General features: G+C 35.8%; 1 protein-coding gene across 1 annotated transcript; it reads left to right on the top strand.

Annotated features, from left to right (window-relative positions):
• Positions 1 to 878: 878 nt before the first annotated feature.
• Positions 879 to 26206, top strand: slc22a16 (solute carrier family 22 member 16). Its single transcript, XM_079831268.1, has 9 exons — positions 879 to 1110; positions 1681 to 2151; positions 3387 to 3504; positions 4043 to 4357; positions 4867 to 5107; positions 5596 to 5723; positions 21138 to 21247; positions 24512 to 24611; positions 24758 to 26206. Exons 1-9 carry the CDS (start codon positions 1061 to 1063, stop codon positions 24929 to 24931), a joined length of 1707 nt encoding a protein of 568 aa, XP_079687394.1. The 5' UTR covers positions 879 to 1060; the 3' UTR covers positions 24932 to 26206.
• The last annotated feature ends 1235 nt before the right edge of the window (positions 26207 to 27441 follow it).

The raw sequence follows: 27441 nt of genomic DNA, 5'->3' as shown, positions 1-27441 counted from the left end.
TGCCCTAGAAATAGGGCCAATGAAGCCATACACAGACATTTTGTGACAACATGTTTATAAATGTTTATGGTAGTGTTAAAGCCTTGTTCAACGTTTACTTAACAGCTATTGAGAAAAAAAGAGATTATGTTATTCACAAAAATTATTCTAATCCAATATTATTTTGAGTTGTGTTTTTGAAATTCAAAACCATATTTTTTACTGAGATATAGCCTTGTGGACAGCTTCCCTTTGTGACAACTAGCCCGCATGAATGATTGCTTATAACGCTGCCTTCACGTGCTATATCGGAACTTTCCTACTTTCTACTTCTGAAGTCGTAATTACGAGCTCATCGCATTCAATTTTTGACTTGTGAAGGCGCGCTCATGTCCAATCTTTTAACTAGGAAACTAGTAATTCCGATAGCACGTGAAGGCAGCATAACAGAGAATGCACTGATTGATTGATTTAGGCTACTTGTTGATTGAATTAACACATTTGCTAAAGTAATGGTCTATTTGATTAACGCAACTCCTGTCTTTGGAGAATAAAATAAATACATTAAAACTAAAAGCACTCGCACATAGCCTACTTATTAAACCATGTCACAGAAAACAGACTGCTACTGACAAATTGAGTGGGCATGGCCACTCTCAACAGATTTCGCGTGGCCTGTGTTAAGCTACATTTAAGCCGAAATGATTTATTAATACCCATGTCACGTCACAAAGATATTTCCAGGGGCAACACGAAGTAATTACCTTATCCGCTATTTTTTAAACTCAGCATAACCTGACAAGAATTACATACGATGGAAGTAAAAACAACACAGACACCTAAAGCAATATGATCTAATTTCAGCTGTCCATGGCACTATGGCTCTTCTTCACTCCCCGGGGTGTCGCATTACCAAATGTTACGCGAACTTTTTGATTTTAATCGTTGTTTGCCCTGGAGTGGAAAGTTCCCAACCGAAACCGCCCCTCCTACTACTAAGGATCTATGATAGCCAACATGTACAAATTGACAAGAGTCAGAAGAGCCCTTCACACACTCGAGGATCCTGTACAAGCTGAAAATGACCACTGGCGTGGAGCGACTATTCGACGAACTTGGACACTTTAAAAGGTAGCCATTTGTTCCCGAAAGTAGCATCTTTTATGTATTTTATGGGAATGGTCACATATCTGTCAAATATCTGTTAATATTTACACCAAATCATAGTGATATCGTATGAATGATGCGGAGTTTTTCATTGTATTGCCCTTCAGTAAAAGCGCGTAAAAGCGCGTGGGCTGTTGAAGACGTAGCCTACACGAAAGTCCAATCTTGTAAATTATGTTAAAAAAATTCCATACAAATTTTACTTAAAATTATAATGTAGCCTAGATAATTATTTTTAATTATACCTTTACTTTAAACTGCAGGAGAAATCGTAACTGTAGCTTACCTTACAATATCGGATATTATAACTTTTTTGCTGTTAATTTTATGGCTGCACTGTGTAAAAATGTCATTGTAAACAGATTTGTATTGCCTGCATGTCAATTAATGCATGCCAAAAGCTGGCAGTGTTGTCCTGACAATTACAGTTTGTGTTTATTGAATGTTTTATGTATTATTAATAATCAATTATGTGTGCACCTTGTCTTGTCACTCTTGTATAACTTCCAATTTATCCTTCTACTTTCCTTTCAGGTATCAGGCATGTCTCTACTTTGCTGCTATTTTCCAGGCCATCTCCTGTGGAATACATTACCTGGCCTCGGTTTTCTTAGTTGAAACACCTAAATTTCTTTGTGACACTCCAAATATCACAGACGTTCTATATAGAAATCACTCATCAACCTCTCTGGCAAACATCTGGACTCACTACAAGCCAGGTGATGGGCCAGTGGTTGTACAGACAGCTGGAGGAGACCAATGGGAACTTAGTCCTTGTTTAAAAGCGCTGCGGCTTGATGCCATCAATTTTCAATACGAGTTTTTTGGGAACAAGACTGTGGAGTCATGTGGTGCCTTTGCCTATGATCACAGCGAGGTTGAGCAGAGCATCGTGACAGACTGGGACCTGGTGTGTGAGAAGGAATGGCTGGCCAAGCTTTCACAGCCAACTTTTATGCTGGGAGTTTTGATTGGAGCCTTGGTGTTTGGGGATGTTGCAGATAGGTAAATTGTTGTCTTTTGCATCTCACACACACACACACACACACACACACACACACACACACACACACACACACACACACACACACACACACACACACACACACACACACACACACACACACACACACACACTCAGATCTTGAAAGCGATATTAGTAAGGACCTCTCACAGACAGTGGTTCTCATATTAACATAATTATATTTAATACACACCACCCATAAACCTAACCTTTAAAGAAACCTGTTTACATTATTAGAAAAATACTAATAAATGGTAGATGTATTAGTATTTCAAATAGCAAAGACCATTTCAAAAGTAGATTTTTGACAAGTTTCACTGTATTTGTGAGGACATTTTCAAAAAATGCCAAACTTGCACATACGGTAAACACACAGGTATAAAGAGGTATATTCCTTTGTTTGCACAACAGATCTCAAATGCATTCAGAGCAATGGAGGGACAAAAATAACAGATAAGTTCATGAGAAAAAATATTACAGTTACCTTCATCAATGCAGTGAATAAGAGTTACAATACGACTTCAGATGTGTTTGCAAGAACGGCAAGATGGTCAGCGGCACAAACATATCAGATCTGTTATTCAGGACAGATAAAGAGAGAAGGTTGGCATGAAATCTATGCTATGGGACTACATCAAACCTGAACATATGGTTTAGAATTGGCAAATATTTGCTTCTGCAGTAAGATAACTTAGAACAAAGAGAGCTGTACAGGATGTGAGATATGCAGACACTGCTTGGCTGCATATAAACAGGATATCACAGGTTCACCTTCCAGAAAAGTCCATTTCCATACTGGAAACTACTGTATATATGTTCATTTTACAGATTGGTCAATGTTGTACAAAAGTAGAAGAGTATTATTTTGTTCCAGGAACGATTAAATGAATGCATGGGAACGGAATCAAATGTGCAATGGTCAAAGGTGAAGTCATTGTGGTGTACATAAGTGAGAGATTTGCATGAAAAACAGCCCATTGGTTTGCCTTGATATTGCAATCTCCCTGTTTATCCTTAAACAGTTGTTCACACATAAATATCAAATTGTGAATAGTGAATCTTTCTTCCATTAACTGCCAATTGACAAAAGTACAACCAGTTTCTTTCATGCCAGGTGTTTGGAAACATAGAACACCTATTTTGTTGTCTGTAGCTTCACACAGTTTTCTGTAGGTAATGCAAATCATGTTTAAAATTCACATTTTTGCTTTTCCAGAATTGGTAGACGGCCCATTCTGATGGCTACAAGCTTGTGCCAGTTTATTTTTGGGGTGACTGTGGCCTTCACAGGAAACTACTACCTTTTTGTGGTGATGCGTTTCCTTCTTGCCATGGTAAGTTGATTGGTCCATGTTCCTAATATTTACATTCATGCATGCACATACATGCTCATCACAGCTGAGAAGCTTCAGATATATAAGGCTGAAAGAATAAAAATATGGTGAAAACGGATTACAAAAGTAATTATATGTAATTAACACTTTGTAAATGATTTCCCATCAAATTTGGAAATTGTATTTAAATTGTTGTTAAAAACAAACAACAACTTTAGTAAATCAATTGTGAATGTTTTAACTGCATTAAAAACATTTCCTGGTTTCTGATGTTTTGATAAAGAAGATAGCATAGTATTTATTTAGAATTATTGATTAGCTATGTAGATTAGCTGTGTCTGATTAGAAGTGCAAGAAGCACCACTAACCCAATTCTCTGTGTGTGTGTGTGTGTGTGTGTGTGTGTGTGTGTGTGTGTGTGTGTGTGTGTGTGTGTGTGTGTGTGTGTGTGTGTGTGTGTGTGTGTGTGTGTGTGTGTGTGTGTGTGTGTGTGTGTGTGTGTGTGTGTGTGTGTGTGTGTGTGTGTGTGTGTTGGCAGGTGTCGAGTGGGTATCTGGTTGTAGTCTTTGTGTATGTGACAGAGTTTACAGGGAGTAAGGTGCGCACATGGACCTCTATGCATGTGCACGCTGCCTTTGCGGTGGGCATCATGGTAGTGGCTCTGGTGGGGTACCTTGTTCGTGTCTGGTGGATCTATCAGATCATCCTCACTCTCAGTACCTCTCCATTCTTGCTCTACTGCTGGAAGTTTCCAGAAACACCCTTCTACTTAATGGCTAAAGGGCGTTACAAGGAAGCCCAGGAGCTGCTGGACACTATGGCCTACTTCAATGGCCTACCACCAACTCTTAAGGTAGACTCACTTTGACACCATGTGGAATTCTGTTCCTGCCATGAATTATTCCCATCTCAGAATGATTCGGTGACATTTTTCAGAATATAGCATTCTACAAGATACAAGTTCCACACTTTGATTGATGTTAAACAGAAAAACACCACATTATCATACCTATCTGACTCGACGCTCCCTGTTAAAATAAGGAAATTGAAAGAAAAGTGACTTGCGAAATAAAGAGGTACCATGAATTTAAATGCAAATTAAAAAGAAGCATTTTAAATCACAAAGCAATTGCTGCCAAAAATGTGGATAGTGGCAAAACTAACACATTTCATCATATTTTTTACATTTAGAAATTACAAACCTAGACAAAATTATGGATCAGTACAAAATGCTGAGAGACTGTAAACATTATAATGTAATATTCTAAGTGCTTGATTTGAACAGTTGTGGGAAATAATGTATTTGAGAAAAAGTGGTATTGTTAACAGCTTGTGTTTGTTTGAATGTATCACTGATCTTAGGTGTCAGAGCTGAAGGATGAGTGTGATGGAGCATTGTTGATCGATAATAAGCAATCAGGGGGGACCGCAATGGAAGTCGAGAAGAGGCTAAGCATCCTGGACATGTTTGGAAGCTTGAAAATGGCTGGTCGCAGCACCACCTGCTGGGCTATCTGGTTCATCGGAAGCTTGGGATACTATGTCTTCAGCCTGGGGTCTGTCAACCTGGGAGGAAATCAGTATATCAACCTCTTCCTGGCTGGTAATGGACTGATGTTTGTTTATGTTTGTATGTGCTAGCATTTGTTCTCAAGAAGATTTTGATACTTTAAATGGAATAATCCCGGGGAAAAAAAACTGTCATTGTTTATTCACCTTCATGTCATTCCAAATCTCAATTACTTTATTTTTCCATGGAATATACGATAATAAACTGTCGGTTGACAGTGAATGGAGAATGTAGCTTTTAAGCTTGATGGAAAAGAACCATAAAAGTATCACAAGAGTGATTTGTGCATTTGTCCTTAAAAACTTTAATTGTAAATGTTTTTAATTGTTTTTGGGTGAGCAATTCCTTAAAGGCAAAAATAAGTTAATAAGAAAAATAGGATAAGAGATACAAAAACATCTAGCATGATGCCTATTGTATTGCATTGCTGGATTTTGCATATCCACTGAGCTACATGCAGTTTAGTGTCAGTAGTACTGAAGTGAACAGCACTTAACTATCCTTTTTTTGACTCTTACTAGGTGCTGTTGAGATTCCGTCATACTTGATTGGCTGCTTTGCAATGGATCGTGTCGGCAGGAAGAAGACATGTGCCCCGGCTCTGCTGCTCGGTGGATTAGCCTGCATGCTTATTATTGTGGTGCCCCAGGTATGAGATCGTGTGTGTGTGTGTGTGTGTGTGTGTGTGTGTGTGTGTGTGTGTGTGTGTGTGTGTGTGTGTGTGTGTGTGTGTGTGTGTGTGTGTGTGTGTGTGTGTGTGTGTGTGTGAATATGTGGGCATGTTTTTGTGTAATATCAGGACACAAATGTGTATAATGACATGGGTATGACATAGGTATTACAAGGAGAGGGTGAAATATGAGGACGTTACCCATGTCCTCACTTTTCAGAAGGCTGATAAATCATACAGAATGAGTTTTTTTTCACAGAAAGTAAACTGTGCAGTTTCCTGTGATGGGTAGGTTTAGGGGCAGGGGCAGGGGCAGTGTAGGGGGATTGAAAATCCGGTTTGTACGATATAAAAACCATTACGCCTATGGAATGTCCCCACATTTCACAAAACCCCCCTGTGTGTGTGTGTGTGTGTTTGTGTGTGTGTGTGTGTGTGTGTGTGTGTGTGTGTGTGTGTGTGTGTGTGTGTGTGTGTGTGTGTGTGTGTGTGTGTGTGTGTGTGTGTGTACTTGTCTACCTATCTAACAGGGGACCTTGGTGTCGTAACACACTCACTAACAGGGGACCTCTGAGCCAAGAGGGGACATTTTTCAGGTCCCCTGTTGGTCATGCTTTAAATCATGTTAAAATCAAGTAAAAACACAAAAAAAACACTCTGGTGATTTTTTTTTACTTTTGACCAAGTGGGGACCTACAAGTGTGTGTGTTTAAATCATGTGAAAATTAAGTAAAAACACTCTGGTAATTTTTTTAAAACTTATGACCAAGTGGGGACCTAAGTGTGTGTGTGTGTTTAAGGTCATACTCAGCAGCTCCCCTGTAGGCTGGAGCAGGAACTGTAAGGGCTCTTAAACACACGTCGTTCACACACACTCCTTTGAATGGCCTGCTGTCCCAGAGAGACTCTGCTGTTTAACAGGCTGCTTACTAAAGGAACAAGCATTACATCTCTTTACTAGATACCCTGACTAGTTTCAAACTTTGCATTACATTACAATTAAATTCTACACAGAATCCAAGAAAAAAAGATTTAAAAATCTAAACAACCAGAATGTAATTAGAAGTTTTGTTTTTGTATTTTTTATTTTAACATATTTTAATGACAGTAGCCTATATTCATTGAATATTATTGTATTTATCAAAATAAACAGAAAATAGTACAAACTTTACTATTCTTTTAAACAAGTGTTAAGACATTATTAAAAAAAAAAACATTTTAGCTTAAGTATTTGTATAAATAATGTGTGACTTTTGCCCCATGTAAAATGGGGTGTAAAAGGCCCACCTTACCACCTTATACATTGCCATCATAAACACACTGTAGAGATTTAGAGTTTTTATAGCAATAACTGAGTTTTAAGAGTTAAATCAAGCAGAAATAGTTCTCTAATGTATACATTTCAGATCCTCTTTGAATAATGATTATGTTAAACACAATGACTCGGTCCCCTGTTAGATAGTAAATCACGACACCAGTGTGTTTGCGTTGTCATTTCTTGCCATAAACACACTGTGGAGATTTAGAGTTTTTATAGCAATAACTGAGTTTTAAGAGTTAAATCAAGCAGAAATATTTCTATAATGTATTAATTGCAGATCCTCTTTGAATAATGATTATGTTAAACACAATGACTCGGTCCCCTGTTAGATAGTAAATCACGACACCAGTGTGTTTGCGTTGTAATTTCTTCATCTCAAACACACTGTGGAGATTTAGAGTTTTTATAGCAATAACTGAGTTTTAAGAGTTAAATCAAGCAGAAATAGTTCTCTAATGTATTAATTGCAGATCATCTTTGAATAATGATTATGTTAAACACAATGACTCGGTCCCCTGTTAGATAGTAAATCACGACACCAGTGTGTTTAATTTGTCATTTCTTGCCATCATAAACACACTGTGGAGATTTAGAGTTTTTATAGCAATAACTGAGTTTTAAGAGTTAAATCAAGCAGAAATATTTATTAACATTAATGTATTAACAACAATTTAATACATTAATGTTGTATATTAACAATGACTCGGTCCCCTGTTAGATAGTAAATCACGACACCAGTGTGTTTAATTTGTCATTTCTTCATCTCAAACACACTGTAGATATTCACTGAATATATTGAGATAACTCAATTTTATGGTGACTTGCATTAAAATGTTTATCCGTCTCAATTAAATTATGTGAACTGAATGACTTTTAACATTGACACTTTAGTTATTTAACCAACTGATGATTTTCAAGTCAGCAATCAACACACAACTGAGTTTTGACCTCCAAAATCTTATTATAGTGTATTTTTATGGTAAGTATTGGTGTTTTATGTTTTAAATCAAGCAGAAATCACTCTTTAAGGAAACAATTGCAGGTCACACTTTATACAGTGAACATGATTTCCTTAAATTGACTTAAGTCCCCTGTTGGATGGTAAAACACGACACCTGTTTGATTGCTTTGCCATTTCTTGCCATCACAAACACACTGTAGAGATTTTGAAGGTCAGAACTAAATTTTTTGGTGACTTGCATGAAAATCTTCATCCGTCTCAATTAAATTATGTGAACTGAATGTCTTTTAACATTGACACTTTAGTCGAAGATTTTCAACTCAACAATCAACACACAACTGAGTTTTGACCTCCAAAATCATTATACAGTGTATATTAAATTTAAATAAAAAATATAAAATTTATTTACAAAACAGTTTGACTCAAGTTTGACTCTCTACTGCTTATTCATTATTGTTTATGTTACATGGTCCATGTTTACATTACAGTATAAAATTGTTCCTAAGTTTTCCCCTTTTATATAGATGGTAATGACTAAATATCCTCGCACACCGAAATTTTCACACGTTAAAAAAAAGATCAAGCACGTTTACACACAGCCTCTGAAACTTTCCTTCCTTCATCATAAAAAAAAATCTGATCAGGTTCAGTTTTCTGCATTTTTCGCATCCATAGCAAGCATTTAAAGAGGGGTTTCAAATTTCTGTGTTATTCATTTTTGTGTTAAAATTTTGAACATAAGTTGAACAGTTTAAAAAAGAAAGTGTGAACCTTCAAATTAGCCATTATAGTTCATAAAGTTTTGCTGGCGTTTGTATCTAATTGAGAAAAGAATGAATGTAAATTGAAAGATGTCGTCATTGAACGCATTTTGTGCCAAAGCAAATAAATGATCCACAGTTTAGCCACATAGGCTGATGTGATCCCTGAGTGAAGAGTTTTGAAAAAGTGATGAGTATTCAGAAATGTGTCCTAGCAGATGTTTAAAAAACCCTGTAATATCACTATTAGTAAGGGATCACTGTATAATATCAGTCTTTAAATGTGAGATATTTAAAGTGAACCTAAAGTATACTTGCAATAGTGTGATTTTAGCACAATTAAATATACTTAATGGATGTTTCGCAAAAGCGTTGTTTAGTGATATTGCATCCTTGTGTTTCTGCTGTACGTCATCAGCAACTGTCTAAGTTCAATTACAATACTCAAGAACACATGTACAGAGGATGCACAAAAGTACCCGGATGTTATAAGATATATGAGTATAAATAACTCCATACAGATCTATTGTTTTACAAAAATAAACTATTGTTTACAAAAGGAGAAAACGTGTGTACTTTAATGAAAACTTGGACCATGTGACATAAATTGAAGTTAACAGCAAAAAAATATACTATAATGCTGACTGTTGTTAGTGTTTTTTGTTGTATGAGTTAAAAGTGTATATGTTGGGTGAATCCTCATTGTGTTCTGGAAGAATGAGTTGATTTAAGACATCAATGAAGTATTTTGGTAGTTTTAGCACATTTTGAACGTGAAATTAACTGCTTTGCTTTGAAAGGTGTCCTAGCGATTGTAGCTGAGAGATAGACGTCAAACAGACTCAAACAAAGACCCAGAATTCTGTGGTGTTACAGCACTGTGGCTGCTGTAAATGGCTGCTGTACGGTTTCTTTATGAAATAACAGGCACAATGGCAAAGATATTTCTGCAAAAACTCCAAAGTAATGTTCGGTTGCAGTGAGAAAGTCACAAGAGACAACTAAAAAAACTCATGCGTGTATTTAGCCTAGTGTAGATCTGTTTGCTTACACATCCCCCAAACTCCATTTACATATGAATACAGGAAAGGCCAAAGCCATTGTCTCACAGGTGAGGAACAGGCCTAACAGAGCTGTTACACCCATGTCACAGACACAAACTTCTCATCCAAACTAGAGAAAACGCTGGGATTTACCTGGGAAAATTAAATCAATGTACACTTTTTCCAATCCCTACGACACATTTTTCAATAATTGGGTCACTTTTTTAAAACTCTTCACACACTTTTTCACACAAATTCACACAACTGAATTTCAGCTTACCATATTGAAATATTGGGTGATTCTTTTGAATCCTCAGAATCCTTTTTGGTAGTTTTAGTGCATTTTGAACACTAAAATAACTGCTGTGCCAAGCTGAAATTCAGTTGTGTGAATTTGTGTGAAAAAGTGTGTGAAGAGTTTTAAAAAAGTGACCCAAGTATTGAAAAATGTGTCGTAGGGATTGGAAAAAGTGTACATTGATTTAATTTTCCCAGGTAAATCCCAGCGTTTTCTCTAGTTTGGATGAGAAGTTTGTGTCTGTGACATGGGTGTAACAGCTCTGTTAGGCCTGTTCCTCACCTGTGAGACAATGGCTTTGGCCTTTCCTGTATTCATATGTAAATGGAGTTTGGGGGATGTGTAAGCAAACAGATCTACACTAGGCTAAATACACGCATGAGTTTTTTTAGTTGTCTCTTGTGACTTTCTCACTGCAACCGAACATTACTTTGGAGTTTTTGCAGAAATATTTTTGCCATTGTGCCTGTTATTTCATAAAGAAACCGTACAGCAGCCATTTACAGCAGCCACAGTGCTGTAACACCACAGAATTCTGGGTCTTTGTTTGAGTCTGTTTGACGTCTATCTCTCAGCTACAATCGCTAGGACACCTTTCAAAGCAAAGCAGTTAATTTCACGTTCAAAATGTGCTAAAACTACCAAAATACTTCATTGATGTCTTAAATCAACTCATTCTTCCAGAACACAATGAGGATTCACCCAACATATACACTTTTAACTCATACAACAAAAAACACTAACAACAGTCAGCATTATAGTATATTTTTTTGCTGTTAACTTCAGTTTATGTCACATGGTCCAAGTTTTCATTAAAGTACACACGTTTTCTCCTTTTGTAAACAATAGATTATTTTTGTAAAACAATAGATCTGTATGGAGTTATTTATACTCATATATCTTATAACATCCGGGTACTTTTGTGCATCCTCTGTACATGTGTTCTTGAGTATTGTAATTGAACTTAGACAGTTGCTGATGACGTACAGCAGAAACACAAGGATGCAATATCACTAAACAACGCTTTTGCGAAACATCCATTAAGTATATTTAATTGTGCTAAAATCACACTATTGCAAGTATACTTTAGGTTCACTTTAAATATCTCACATTTAAAGACTGATATTATACAGTGATCCCTTACTAATAGTGATATTACAGGGTTTTTTAAACATCTGCTAGGACACATTTCTGAATACTCATCACTTTTTCAAAACTCTTCACTCAGGGATCACATCAGCCTATGTGGCTAAACTGTGGATCATTTATTTGCTTTGGCACAAAATGCGTTCAATGACGACATCTTTCAATTTACATTCATTCTTTTCTCAATTAGATACAAACGCCAGCAAAACTTTATGAACTATAATGGCTAATTTGAAGGTTCACACTTTCTTTTTTAAACTGTTCAACTTATGTTCAAAATTTTAACACAAAAATGAATAACACAGAAATTTGAAACCCCTCTTTAAATGCTTGCTATGGATGCGAAAAATGCAGAAAACTGAACCTGATCAGATTTTTTTTTATGATGAAGGAAGGAAAGTTTCAGAGGCTGTGTGTAAACGTGCTTGATCTTTTTTTTAACGTGTGAAAATTTCGGTGTGCGAGGATATTTAGTCATTACCATCTATATAAAAGGGGAAAACTTAGGAACAATTTTATACTGTAATGTAAACATGGACCATGTAACATAAACAATAATGAATAAGCAGTAGAGAGTCAAACTTGAGACAAACTGTTTTGTAAGGAAATTTTTATTTTTTATTTAAATTTAATATACACTGTATAATGATTTTGGAGGTCAAAACTCAGTTGTGTGTTGATTGTTGAGTTGAAAATCTTCGACTAAAGTGTCAATGTTAAAAGACATTCAGTTCACATAATTTAATTGAGACGGATGAAGATTTTCATGCAAGTCACCAAAAAATTTAGTTCTGACCTTTAAAATCTCTACAGTGTGTTTGTGATGGCAAGAAATGGCAAAGCAATCAAACAGGTGTCGTGTTTTACCATCCAACAGGGGACTTAAGTCAATTTAAGGAAATCATGTTCACTGTATAAAGTGTGACCTGCAATTGTTTCCTTAAAGAGTGATTTCTGCTTGATTTAAAACATAAAACACCAATATTTACCATAAAAATACACTATAATAAGATTTTGGAGGTCAAAACTCAGTTGTGTGTTGATTGCTGACTTGAAAATCATCAGTTGGTTAAATAACTAAAGTGTCAATGTTAAAAGTCATTCAGTTCACATAATTTAATTGAGACGGATAAACATTTTAATGCAAGTCACCATAAAATTGAGTTATCTCAATATATACAGTGAATATCTACAGTGTGTTTGAGATGAAGAAATGACAAATTAAACACACTGGTGTCGTGATTTACTATCTAACAGGGGACCGAGTCATTGTGTTTAACATAATCATTATTCAAAGATGATCTGCAATTAATACATTAGAGAAATATTTCTGCTTGATTTAACTCTTAAAACTCAGTTATTGCTATAAAAACTCTAAATCTCTACAGTGTGTTTGAGATGAAGAAATGACAACGCAAACACACTGGTGTCGTGATTTACTATCTAACAGTGGACCGAGTCATTGTGTTTAACATAATCATTATTCAAAGAGGATCTGCAATTAATACATTAGAGAAATATTTCTGCTTGATTTAACTCTTAAAACTCAGTTATTGCTATAAAAACTCTAAATCTCCACAGTGTGTTTATGATGGCAAGAAATGACAAAGCAAACACACTGGTGTCGTGATTTACTATCTAACAGGGGACAGAGTCATTGTGTTTAACATAATCATTATTCAAAGATGATCTGCAATTAATACATTAGAGAACTATTTCTGCTTGATTTAACTCTTAAAACTCAGTTATTGCTATAAAAACTCTAAATCTCCACAGTGTGTTTGAGATGAAGAAATGACAACGCAAACACACTGGTGTCGTGATTTACTATCTAACAGGGGACCGAGTCATTGTGTTTAACATAATCATTATTCAAAGAGGATCTGCAATTAATACATTAGAGAAATATTTCTGCTTGATTTAACTCTTAAAACTCAGTTATTGCTATAAAAACTCTAAATCTCTACAGTGTGTTTATGGCAAGAAATGACAACGCAAACACACTGGTGTCGTGATTTACTATCTAACAGGGGACCGAGTCATTGTGTTTAACATAATCATTATTCAAAGATGATCTGCAATTAATACATTAGAGAAATATTTCTGCTTGATTTAACTCTTAAAACTCAGTTATTGCTATAAAAACTCTAAATCTCCACAGTGTGTTTATGGCAAGAAATGACAAATTAAACACACTGGTGTCGTGATTTACTATCTAACAGGGGACCGAGTCATTGTGTTTAACATAATCATTATTCAAAGAGGATCTGCAATTAATACATAAGAGAAATATTTCTGCTTGATTTAACTCTTAAAACTCAGTTATTGCTATAAAAACTCTAAATCTCCACAGTGTGTTTGAGATGAAGAAATGACAACGCAAACACACTGGTGTCGTGATTTACTATCTAACAGGGGACCGAGTCATTGTGTTTAACATAATCATTATTCAAAGAGGATCTGCAATTAATACATTAGAGAAATATTTCTGCTTGATTTAACTCTTAAAACTCAGTTATTGCTATAAAAACTCTAAATCTCCACAGTGTGTTTATGGCAAGAAATGACAAATTAAACACACTGGTGTCGTGATTTACTATCTAACAGGGGACCGAGTCATTGTGTTTAACATAATCATTATTCAAAGAGGATCTGCAATTAATACATTAGAGAAATATTTCTGCTTGATTTAACTCTTAAAACTCAGTTATTGCTATAAAAACTCTAAATCTCCACAGTGTGTTTATGGCAAGAAATGACAACGCAAACACACTGGTGTCGTGATTTACTATCTAACAGGGGACCGAGTCATTGTGTTTAACATAATCATTATTCAAAGAGGATCTGCAATTAATACATTAGAGAACTATTTCTGCTTGATTTAACTCTTAAAACTCAGTTATTGCTATAAAAACTCTAAATCTCCACAGTGTGTTTGAGATGGCAAGAAATGACAACGCAAACACACTGGTGTCGTGATTTACTATCTAACAGGGGACCGAGTCATTGTGTTTAACTTAATCATTATTCAAAGAGGATCTGCAATTTATACATTATAGAAATATTTCTGCTTGATTTAACTCTTAAAACTCAGTTATTGCTATAAAAACTCTAAATCTCCACAGTGTGTTTATGGCAAGAAATGACAACGCAAACACACTGGTGTCGTGATTTACTATCTAACAGGGGACCGAGTCATTGTGTTTAACATAATCATTATTCAAAGATGATCTGCAATTTATACATTATAGAAATATTTCTGCTTGATTTAACTCTTAAAACTCAGTTATTGCTATAAAAACTCTAAATCTCCACAGTGTGTTTATGATGGCAAGAAATGACAACGCAAACACACTGGTGTCGTGATTTACTATCTAACAGGGGACCGAGTCATTGTGTTTAACATAATCATTATTCAAAGAGGATCTGCAATTAATACATTAGAGAAATATTTCTGCTTGATTTAACTCCTAAAACTCAGTTATTGCTACAAAAACTCTAAATCTCCACAGTGTGTTTATGGCAAGAAATGACAAATTAAACACACTGGTGTCGTGATTTACTATCTAACAGGGGACCGAGTCATTGTGTTTAACATAATCATTATTCAAAGAGGATCTGCAATTAATACATTAGAGAAATATTTCTGCTTGATTTAACTCTTAAAACTCAGTTATTGCTATAAAAACTCTAAATCTCCACAGTGTGTTTATGATGGCAAGAAATGACAAATTAAACACACTGGTGTCGTGATTTACTATCTAACAGGGGACCGAGTCATTGTGTTTAACATAATCATTATTCAAAGAGGATCTGCAATTAATACATTAGAGAACTATTTCTGCTTGATTTAACTCTTAAAACTCAGTTATTGCTATAAAAACTCTAAATCTCCACAGTGTGTTTGAGATGGCAAGAAATGACAACGCAAACACACTGGTGTCGTGATTTACTATCTAACAGGGGACCGAGTCATTGTGTTTAACTTAATCATTATTCAAAGAGGATCTGCAATTTATACATTATAGAAATATTTCTGCTTGATTTAACTCTTAAAACTCAGTTATTGCTATAAAAACTCTAAATCTCCACAGTGTGTTTGAGATGGCAAGAAATGACAAAGCAAACACACTGGTGTCGTGATTTACTATCTAACAGGGGACCGAGTCATTGTGTTTAACATAATCATTATTCAAAGATGATCTGCAATTTATACATTATAGAAATATTTCTGCTTGATTTAACTCTTAAAACTCAGTTATTGCTATAAAAACTCTAAATCTCCACAGTGTGTTTATGATGGCAAGAAATGACAACGCAAACACACTGGTGTCGTGATTTACTATCTAACAGGGGACCGAGTCATTGTGTTTAACATAATCATTATTCAAAGATGATCTGCAATTAATACATTAGAGAAATATTTCTGCTTGATTTAACTCTTAAAACTCAGTTATTGCTATAAAAACTCTAAATATCTACAGTGTGTTTATGGCAAGAAATGAAAAATTAAACACACTGGTGTCGTGATTTACTATCTAACAGGGGACCGAGTCATTGTGTTTAACATAATCATTATTTACTATATAAAGTGATGACCTGTGATTATTACCTTAAAGAACAATTTCTGCTTGTCCAGTCCTATATATATATATATTTTTTATTGGTGCAAGAAATCAAATCTCACTCTAAAAATCTCAAAAACAAAGGACATTATTTGGGATTTTAGAGAGCAGAAACTATGTTTTATTCAAAAAATAAGTCACACATTGAAATACCTTTACTGTAAAAAAAATGTGGGTCTCCAATTGAAAATTTTCTGTAAATTGATGCACTTTAATTCAATTAAAATTCAAGAAATTCAATTTGGCCAACTAAAAAATTTAGATGTGATCGGTCACTAGAAAATTTTCAATTGGAGACCTGATTTTTTTTTACAGTGTTGGTGTTCTTGAAAATAAGCTTAAATGAGAGATGTGGACGGATCATATACTGTAAGTATGAAGACACAACAGAGAATGAATTTCTTAAAGATAACTCTTAATTTTAAGAATTTTTTTATTTCTTAAATTCTTTTCTGTAATGTCCACAACATGGCTTTTTCTCCGTTGTGTGCTCATTGTGTTCCCTGATGCCTGTGTGAACATTATATAATTATATATATATATTAAATAATGAAGACAGACTTGACTGCCAGCTCTCTTCCCTTTCACACACACAGCTCCATTGCAGGCTATGGAGGTCCCCTGTTGGATAGGTAGACATCGGTCAGGTCCCCTCTTGGCATGTTTAAAAATAAAAAAATAAATGCTTATTTGAAGTTATATTATGAAAAAAGACCTTAAAACAAAATTTTGTATCTAAGTTTTGTTTCTTCAAAATGACTAGAAACACAGGTCCCCTCTTGGTCAGTGTGGAGTGATGGTCCCCTGTTGGTAATATAGACGTGTATGTGTGTGTGTGTGTGTGTGTGTGTGTGTGTGTGTGTGTGTGTGTGTGTGTGTGTGTGTGTGTGTGTGTGTGTGTGTGTGTGTGTGTGTGAATATGTGTGTGTGTGTGTGTGTGTGTGTGCATCCATGTGATATATGCACACTGTGATATAGTAGTACACTGTTAGAAAATGAGTAGCCTGGATGCCAGCCGAATTTAGCCCCGCCCACAACATTTGAGTTCGGGAAATTCGGTCTGGAATTGATCCGTTGCGGACCAACTATGCCCGAACAGGAGCTGTTCGGACCAATCAAATTGTCAGGGTGGGCTTTATACGATGATGGACAGATGATCAACAGTAACGTAAGCATTCATGTCACCAAAGAGCGCTTGGGTTTAATTCGTTCTAATCCTAAATGGAGAACTTGTTCGTATATGCATTCACCTTTACTATTTCTCTCAAAAATGATGATCGTGTTGGTAAGTACTCTGTGTGTGAATGCCTGTTATTTACATTGCTTCCTCCGATCTCTTATATTGGGCACTTTTTGCACTTAAATTGGCTTATTCTTACTGTTGACATTGAAAATGATGCATGTGTTTTTCTGAGGGATTGCCTTTTGACAGTTTCCACCTGGACATATCGTCATATTTGCTAATTATCTTTAATGTATTTGCCCTGTTTTGATCCGATTCTTTTTTACAACACCGGCAAAGATCGTTTACACTCATCTTATTCTACTTCCAGTGTGCGTGCAGTTGAGTTTTGTTGACAAGTAACGTAAGCGTTGCTCCGTTGCTCAGATTGGTTGTAGGTCTTTCCTGGTTCGGTTGAAACACGCCCCATAATCACAGCCCAATGGAGCAGTATCAGACTCATATTCTGACTAGAATTGAGTATGACGACATCAGGCTAGAAAATTAGTAGTGCACTTAGAAAATACAGAGCACTTAGCAAATAGAAGTGCCGACTTTAACATATGGTAGTTCAGGTTTTGAAAACTGTTGAATACATTTGCTATTGGGAAACAGGTAGTTTGGTAAATGAAAGGAAGCTATGTTAGAGAGAGAGAGAGAGAGAGAGAGAGAGAGAGAGAGAGAGAGAGAGAGAGAGAGCCTGGAATAAATATATTCCAAGATAATATATATCTCTTTTTTCTAGGCTATGTATTTACTTTTCATAGCCGGGCCACAAAATTTTAAAATGAGCCGTTCAAATTTCTAACAAATTGTGGAAAATATCAATCTGGCTAAATCAACTTGACAGCTGACCATAACTCGTGACTTTAAGTTGTTTTGACAGATCTAGAACAAATATGCAACAAGTTGCATCATCATCATCATATTGGAAAAACTGAGTGATTATTAAAATGAATGATTAACCCTGGCAAGAGAGGACATGTGTTTGGGTGAGTTTGCTTTTCGCATGGTAACTGGGGCAGCTGCACATCCAAGTCTTTTGTTTTGCTTTGTTTTTAATTAACCTTTATGCACCCACTTTCTCAATTTCTTTCACTCTTCTTTCCTCGTGCTTTATGCTGCATATGATCCAATCCGATTTCATCTTCTGAATCAACTTTTGATTTCTATCCAAGCACTAGAGACAATATTATATATATTTGATCTCAGTACATGTAACAGATCCTCTGTTGAATCAGCTGACAAGTGTAATTTATTTTTGACAGTTTTGTGTGCTGAAGACGATTTGTGAAACGATTGTTCACGGCATACACATCCCACTTCATATACCAAAGAAAGTGCCCATGTAATTATTGCAACAAATTACTGGCAGCTGTGTTGGTATAGCAACAAGGTTTTAAGCACCATGTATTCTATTTAGAGGATGGGAATGCAGCGCAAAAGCTTGTGTAGATGATATCCCTTTTCTTCTTTTGTCCATATTTTAATTACTCCTGTCTAGTCCCTAGACACATTCACTTGTGATATGACAGATTTGAACCTCATGAAACTCCCATTTGTGGTATTGTACCTTTACACCTTTAAGAGCCCATGATACTTACTAAGATATACGATTATGCGAAAAATAATATTGTTGTTCCTTTTTTGTGATTGGCCAGAGCATCCACCGTGGTGCAGGTCTTTTTGTGCATGTCCAACTGGCTTGTCTTGCTTGAGTTTAAGAATTAATAACACGCCGCATGTTACAGATTGCTTCAATGCAGATATCCATATGGTGTCATCGCTGGTGTCACAAGACCTGTGTTTAACCATATGTGCATGTGAATTATTTTGACATTCTAATTTAATTTTGGTTACACTTTATTTGAAGGTGTCATTGTTACAGTGCAATTATATATTTAAGTATTGAGTAATAATAATTAACAACATGTACTTACTATATGGTTAAGGTAGGATTAGGGTTTGGTTAGTGGCATGTAATGATGCATAATTTACTGTTATTACTATGGTAAGTACATGTAACATTATGTAACAAGGATGCTGTAAAATAAAGTGTTACCTTAATTTTAATATGTTTGACACAGTAGTCATGTCAGTATGTTTTCCCCCCTCTCTCTCTCTCTCTCTCTCTCTCTCTCTCTCTCTCTCTCTCTCTCTCTCTCTCTCTCTCTCTCTCTCTCTCTCTCTCTCTCTCTCTCTCTCTCTCTCTCTCTCTCGCTCTCTCTCTGTGCTGTAGTTGGTTTCAAGTGTCAACTAGACAACTTTCCCCTTGTGGTCAGTGCCAAATTTCCATTTAACTTAAAATAAGAGGCAGTTTCCCCAGTGTCCTTACGGCCTCTTGAATTATAGATCTGCAGGTGTAAGATAGTCTTGACTTCTTGAGAGTAATACATGTTAGCACATGCCTTGTATGTCAGTTTGATGGATAAAAGGTTAAAAAGGTGAAATTGTTTCATTTGCTACTTCAGTAAATGCCCTGCTCACACATAACTGAATCAGAATCAATACATTTAACTGCTTTTAACCCTCAGTGTTGTTAAACGTTGCAATTTATAATAATAGTATCTAAAAAAAGATTAGCTTATTCACAGAACATTGCACTTAGTATATATCAGCGACTCTTTCTAGCTTACATCAATCCAAGGCAAGTGTGTTGCACCATTCCTGTCGGATCCAATATTGAAGGCACAGCATCGTTTTTTAATCTTACCATGTCTGCAAATCCAGTCTCTTGTTTACAAAAGAATCTGTGGTGAAATGAAGCGAACAAACGCACAATGTCTTACCCACATTAGCTGGAACTTCATAAAAAAATATAGTTCAACCGCATTCCTAATATTGGAATCTGAAGGAAGCTTATGCAGCGACTGTGTCCTTCCACAACCAGGCACTGCACAATATTTTGTAATCTTCAACGGCACGAACAAAGGCTTATGATCAATATTTACCTATTACATGTCATGCGCGAAATGGTTGGCAGGGCTACAGAATTAGGCGTTGGTCTTCTTCTGAGGTGGCGTTTCACTGCTCATCCCAGGGTGGCAAATTCGCCGATCCCTCGTTTGCTGAGCCAGCTGTCAATAAAAGCTTTTATTTGACTAAAAAGGAAGTTTTCAGATCCAAAACTTACAGGATATTCTTATATTACGATGACCTTTTATATATCAAAAGCTCAAGGAAAGGTTGATTTTTCAATTCATGACCCCTTTAATAAGTAATTACTTCACAATCGTTAAAAAAATATGTTCTATATCGTATGAATGTGTGTAGTATGAATATCAGCAACCAGCTTCACTACCTTTAACAAATCCTCTCCATGGCCTCATGGGATAGTAAAGTGTCCATTGAAAGAAGTCGTTACTTTTTGCCAACTGTTATGGATATTGTGAATTTGGACATGTTACTCGTTTCACCTATATAGTAGGGAAGAATGCATATTCAGATACAGCCACTGATTCATTCTGAACGAAACAAGATGAGTGAATTACTGAATCGATTCAACCACTGAGTTTTTTACCAATTAGTAAACAGGGTTAAAAAAAGTTTAAAACATCAAGGAATGTAAGTGAAATATGCATAATATGAAGTGCATTTCTCAGTCATCCTCCAAACAGCCTTTGGTCACTGAAAGCACAGGCTATGAAGAATGTGTCCGTGGGTTGATATTCCATCAGGATCACTCACACCACCCCTCATAACTAATAGCTGCACTGCTGACACACTGAAATGACAGAGTGTAGCGCGAGTACAGCCATCGTTGCTCCAAAAATGTATAAATAGACCTGTCATCTAAGTGGCTGTTTATACATGTGGCAGCTGCCTGCCTCTGAGAAGGGTCAAATGGGATATATTTCTTGGGGACGTTTAAACTTGTGTCTGATCCCAAATTTAATGCAACCCAACTCTGGCCTGCTTCTGGCAACCACTTCCAACAGCTGATGACTAAAACATTGTTGCTGATAAATATAGTTTCATTCTGTGTTTCTCTGTTTCTGCATTTTTCTTTGTTTCAGGATATTGAGGCATTGGCTATAGTCCTGAGTATGATAGGGAAATTCGCCATTGCCATTGCCTTCGGACTGATTTACTTGTACACCTGTGAGCTTTACCCCACAATTATCAGGTATGTGTTCCACACTAAAGGTTATAATGCACTACACTTTTAAAATCTGGATGGTTTTTAAAACAATAGGCGTCATACACTTGAACTGGGAATCATGCACTAAACGACACTACCAGACTTTTAGGATGTTCTGATCAGTATTGGGAAGGTTACTTTGGAAGTGTAATAGGTTACAGATTACAAGTTACCCTATTTAAAATATGGTGTAACTATTTCAGTTACTTTATTAAAGTAATGTAACTGATTACATTTGATTACTTTTCTAAATGTCTAACGAATGTTTTCAACTGTTTATCATTTTCAAATGTTTAAACCAGGCAGGCTTAACCTCTAAAAAACTGAGATAGTTATATTTAGTTATATTTAAGAGAAAACACAATTCTAGATCATTATACTGTAGTAAAAACATGACAAAAATATGATGTTTTTCTTCTTACTGATCTGCATACTATTATTTTTACCACTATGTGTGTGTGAAGGGAAAACATTATACCATAAGGCCTAATATTGATTTCTCACGAACAGAAACAAAAATAGATTCTAGTTTCCTACTCACTGGCAACACAAACAGACTTCCCCAGAGTCATAACATGTATTGTTTTTAAAAAATAATAATAATAAAGTTATATTTCACCTAAAATATTGTTTAGACTCAATGACCAACCGTTGTGTTGGTAAATCAAAACGGGGCAAACTAATAGAGATATTTTGTACATTAGGTGGTGCTTAAGGTCAACATTTATCATAGGAGATGCTTCCTCAGGTTCACATCGAAACCTTCAACGTCGATAGCGCAAACATATTTTGCACTGAACTGTTATATTTACGCCCTTTTCTAATTTCTGGATGAAATGATTTTTACATTTCCAGCACTGGAATGCACTTTTATCACTCGCCATGGTGGCAACTTTCAGAGAGGTTGTAGTCTAGGGGTGTCGCAATATACCGGTATTGACGATAACCGTGATATTCAAAGCACGAAATATCGACATCGTGTTAATTTATGGTGTGACAATAAACAGGTATTGACGATAACCGTGATATTCAAAGCAAGAAATATCAACATTGTGTTAATATAGGCATGATCTGAAAACGCGCCAGACTGGACATGTGCCGAGAATGACTGCAGCTCTTCGCTCTCGTGATGAATGAAATCTGACTCCTGCTGTGTCTGTGCCATGCCTTTCGTTCGTTCGCTCACTCACACTTTATTGACAAGACACATTCAGTTTTTAATTGTAATGTCTATTCTCTAACTGAATGAAATTATTGTATTAGTATGAAAATCAAAACGATGGTGGGGGCGGTGTCATGGTGGGCAAGTGATAACCAGTAGCCGTGGCTTTGGGAGTGGCCTCTTAGGGTAGCGAACCAAATGCATTCTGGGAGTGCATTCTGTTGTCTTTCATCCACAAGACAAAAATACATTTTCTGTCTTTTATCAGTCTAGAAGGCACCAAATTCAAAAATAATTTCACATTTCTACTACATAAATGACACAGTTTAAATACACATTCATCTTCTCAGTGCTGAAGTGCCCCTTTAATGAAGATGATTGTGTTTTTGAGCATCTGAGACAGGCTACTTTCAGTTTCACTGGCGGCCGTTTGCGTGTTGGCTTAATGCTTTAATGATAGGCTACTAATTTGCTGTGATGCAAGTTGCATGTCATATATAGCCTATAACAGGCTCTCATACTTTTATTTTTAACAATTTGCCAGGAGTAAAATGTTTATATGTGGTTTAAACAACCAGATGCATTCACACTTGTCCAGTTTCGTCTGAAATGCGTCCCTGACCACCATCTGAATTTATTTGTTTGAGTGATCGGATTTAAATCCGCTTCGAAAGAATTTCGGAAGACATTTACTCCTGATCTCTTCACAATATTATAGATATCTGATAACGATAGGTTAAAGAGCTTAAAATATGGGCACACAAGTTAACAGGTTAAAGAAAACAGTCTTGATGTTAATATTTATTCATCATACTGTTGAACTTGACAGTATTTTCTCTCTTGTTATTTCATAGGGAGCTTCAAAGAAGATGCATGTGCCCTGTGTTTATCAGTATCAAATTATGTTTGTTGGGTAAAAAAGAAAAACTAAATAAACAAAGTAAAAATTAATTTGATAACTTTTGCCTCAAGGTTTCTATAGATATCGCGATATATTGATATCGTGAATTATTTTGGCCACAATAACCATGGTGTGAAAAATCTAATATCATGACAGCCCTTGCTTTCAGCGGCAATGTGGATTGATGTAATTGACAGACATAATGTACCGTTATGGTGTTCAGCAAATTCAAACAAGCGAACCAATCAAAAGCATTAGAATAGCATCGCTTTACTAAATGGGAGGAGGCATCGTGTACATCAAAAACAGGCAAAGCAACAAATTAATATTATTCAACATTTCCTAGCTTTTTACAGAAAATATTCAAATGTAACCCCCTTTGTAAAAGTTCACTTTTTCATAAGTAACTGTAATTTAATTACACATTTTTTCTAAGTAACTAACTGATTATAGTTACATTTATTTTGTACTTAAATTAAGTAATTCCATTACATGTATCTAGTTACTCCCCGACGCTGGTTCTGACACAACAAACTCACACAGAAACATTCATCTCCTAGCACAGATAAATGAAAACAATGTGTTATAAAATCCCTCCAGGCTGCTTATCACTAACCACCTCACGATACACACTGTCTGCAATAGATATGTTACTATAATATAAAACACACTGATGCATCACAATATCATAATTGGACTTGATTAAACTGCACCAATAGTTCAATAACAATATTTTTAATGTTCATTATAATACATATACTGTAAATCCAGTTTCTTTGCTGGGTGCACCTGAAGTTGACTGTACAGTACACTCTCAGAAAAAAAGGTACAGGGCTGTCACTGGGGCGGTACCCTAAGGTACAAAAGGGTTACATTATATGGTACATTATATGAAAAGGTACATCTTTGTACCTTACTCACCCCTGAAAGGTACATTTTAGTACCTCAAAAGGTACATATCAGTACTTTAAGAGTGCATATTAGTACCTTAAAGGTACATATTAATACCTTAAAGGTACATATTAGTACCTTTTTTGTTATGTACCTTAGGGTACCGCCCCAGTGACAGCAATGTACCTTTTTTTCTGACAGTGTAGGATGATTGTTACATATATGCTGTATGCTTTCCAGTGATTATTTGTATAGACACTATATTTAATAACAGACACCATATCTGGTCCGGCAGGTCTCTGGCTGTAGGCAGTGGCAGTATGATGTGTCGGGTGGGAAGTGTGGTGGCTCCTTTCTGCGTTTACCTTGCCGACATCTGGATCTATCTCCCTCAGGTATATAACAGCAAAGACTTTCCGTTGACTGTGTGGTCAATTGTGTAAGACTCTAGACCTGAAGCACAATACATGTACACAAACATGATATACATTTGCTGGGCTGAACAGTGCTGCAGTAACTTCTGCTCTCTCTTATTCTGTAGCTCATTGTGGGAATTCTGGCTTTCATCATCGGGATCCTGACCATGTTTCTTCCAGAGACTCTAGGACAGCCCCTCACCTCGACTTTGAAAGAAGCTGAAGCTCTGGGCTCCAAGCCCAACACAAAGAATCCTCCAGTAGATGCACTAGAAATGAACCAAACCATGAAAGTTTAAATCCGTTTTCACACAGGATTCTTGAACAGTACATAATCCAATGTGACATCAAATGTTTTTTTTGACATGTGATAACTTTTTTTTTTTGGCAGACATTTATGAAAATGGATAATTACTGAAAAGCATTGGTGGAATATTTGATTGTGAATGCTTTGATATTTTGTAATTGTTCTGAAAAGTATTATCTTAATTTTAACCAAGTAATAGCTTGCAAGGCAGGACCTCATTTATCTTAAACCGCTAAGTTTTACATTTGTGCATTTCATCCCAAACCACTTACGCACATTAGCATGCTGTCACATTAGCGACATTTTGTAGTGTGGTGATGTATGAAGCACAGTTTACACAGAAGTGCTTTTTAAGCCAAGAATCCATGACCAACTTGAACCCATTGCAAAATAATTGTGGATTCATATTGAAATGATTGGATATTACCTAATAAATCACCTAAAAAATAAATGGGACGGCACCTTTTTTTTTTGCATTTCCTAAATGGTTTGAATTTAAGAAATGCTAATTTAGTTTTGACTACAAATTAAATTAATTATAGCAATATGAACATATAGTTAAATGATGAACATTTCGATGCACTGAAGTGTTATGGATCTAAAACCATCTATAGGTACCTACGTTTATTGACTGTATTAGCAAAACTCAGCTTTAGTGGAAACCTCATGCTACTAACGGTGTGATGAGTTTCTATGCATGATTCATTGAAAGACAGCCCTTGTTTTGTATGAAGCTGTTTTTATGCAATTGCATCTCAGGGTTTAGCTCCAAATCTATCAGTATTATTCATAATAAACTGTGACTGTAGTTTACAATACTTCAGAATTTATGTTTATTCCGGATGCTTTTGTATTATTAATTTGTTATTTAACATTTTCATCATTTTTAATCTTCCTGTCCTGTGTTATCCCTTGCTTTGCTTGACATGAGGAATGTATTGTTTATTAGAGTTTAGTAATAGTATTTAGTAGTATTATGTGCTAAAAATGTTTGTAAAGTCTTGACTTGAGGATTTTATTATTGGTAATACAGATTTTTTTTCTCTTAATATACTCCATAGAATTTATAATCAATGTTTTACCATTTTCCTCAAGCTCTTGTTTTTTTGTGTTTTGGACCAAAAAGGCAGGGATAGTAGATTCTTGCTAGTCATTGTGCAGTTGTCATAGCAACTCATTTGTCTAAAGAATGTCACATATTAATAAATATGATATTGTGTCTAAACTAATCATTTTATTTTAGTTTCATTAAAATGATATTGGCCACAAATATTGACGATTTAAGTACGTACTAAATGTCCTGTCCTTTCCAGAGAACAGCACAAGGAGTACTCATGGAAAAGGTGGGAAATATTTTCCAGGTTAGTGGGCGCAAGGCAGGCATCTCTCATTCGCTGAGACAAAGGGGCGGAAGCCCAGGACAAACTGTACTGACAGCTCTTACTAAAAAAGTCACAATAAATAAATAACATGACAGTGAATTGTTCAATCAGAGGTTCTGAATTTATACAAAGAAACTTTTTTCCCCCCATTTATTTAAGGGCTCTTCTGGACATTCACATTAGCACCTTTTTGTTTTGTGTATGACTACTATTGTTAGCACATTAATATTTAATTAAAAAAAAAAAAGTCCATTGTGATTTAACAGTCCAAGTGGGCCTCCTACTTTACACATCCTACACAACAAATTCACCCACTCATTTATTATGTTACTGCCCACTGTACCTATAACCTATACCTATATACCTAGTGCCTTTACATCTCACTTATTTGACAGCTACTCATTTTTTAAATAGTTTTAAATCATCTTCAAAAACTGCCGGGGGTTATCAGTGCTGGCCTAAACACAAATAAAAATGATCCCTTGTGGACAGGGCCAGCTGGACACTGCACTTTGACCCTGCTATGAAACCTAGCTAAGAATGAATACACACTGATGCAAACTCAGATGCCTATTTCAAAACAAACCTTACAGACATCAAACCAATCTAAAAGGTACATTAAACACACACTGGGACTTAAGATTGTTTTAGTACATTAGAAACAAGGTAATTACTAAATTATAACAAAAAATACAACAGCTAAATCTTTGCCGTAAAATCCTTTTGTTTAAAATTAAATGTCCTTTGGAATATGGTGCCAATAATGATCCTGCAGCTAAACTATGGCTATTATTAAGATGCTTTATGGAGTGCTCACAGCAAAACCCTAACGAAACCAATGTAGCAGTGGATTTCCTGAAGCAAGGACTCCCACTTCTGTTGAACTTGGGGAAATACACCTTGGCCTACTACTGTGGTACATCCATGCAAACAGTGTTTCCCAAACTTATCAGAGCACCTGCTTATCTTTTATATACACCGATCAGACCCCCTTTTGCTGCCAAAACAGCCCTGGCCTGTCGAGGCATGGACTCCACTAGACCCCTGAAGGTGTGCTGTGGTATCTGGCACCAAGATGTTAGCAGCAGATACTTTAAAGGTGCAGTGTGTGGTAGTGATG

Source organism: Gobio gobio (assembly GCF_949357685.1).
Source record: "Gobio gobio genome assembly, chromosome: 12".
Classification (NCBI taxonomy): domain Eukaryota; kingdom Metazoa; phylum Chordata; class Actinopteri; order Cypriniformes; family Gobionidae; genus Gobio; species Gobio gobio.
This window is presented reverse-complemented; position numbering and strand designations above follow the sequence as displayed.

Bases quoted from the DNA above. Each gene is read 5' to 3' on its own strand.
- slc22a16 (XM_079831268.1), top strand. From the start codon at position 1,061: ATGACCACTGGCGTGGAGCGACTATTCGACGAACTTGGACACTTTAAA. The intron at 4,358-4,866 runs GTAGACTCACTT...CACTGATCTTAG, and splicing joins GCCTACCACCAACTCTTAAG to GTGTCAGAGCTGAAGGATGA. The intron at 21,248-24,511 runs GTATGTGTTCCA...CTGGTCCGGCAG, and splicing joins CTTTACCCCACAATTATCAG to GTCTCTGGCTGTAGGCAGTG.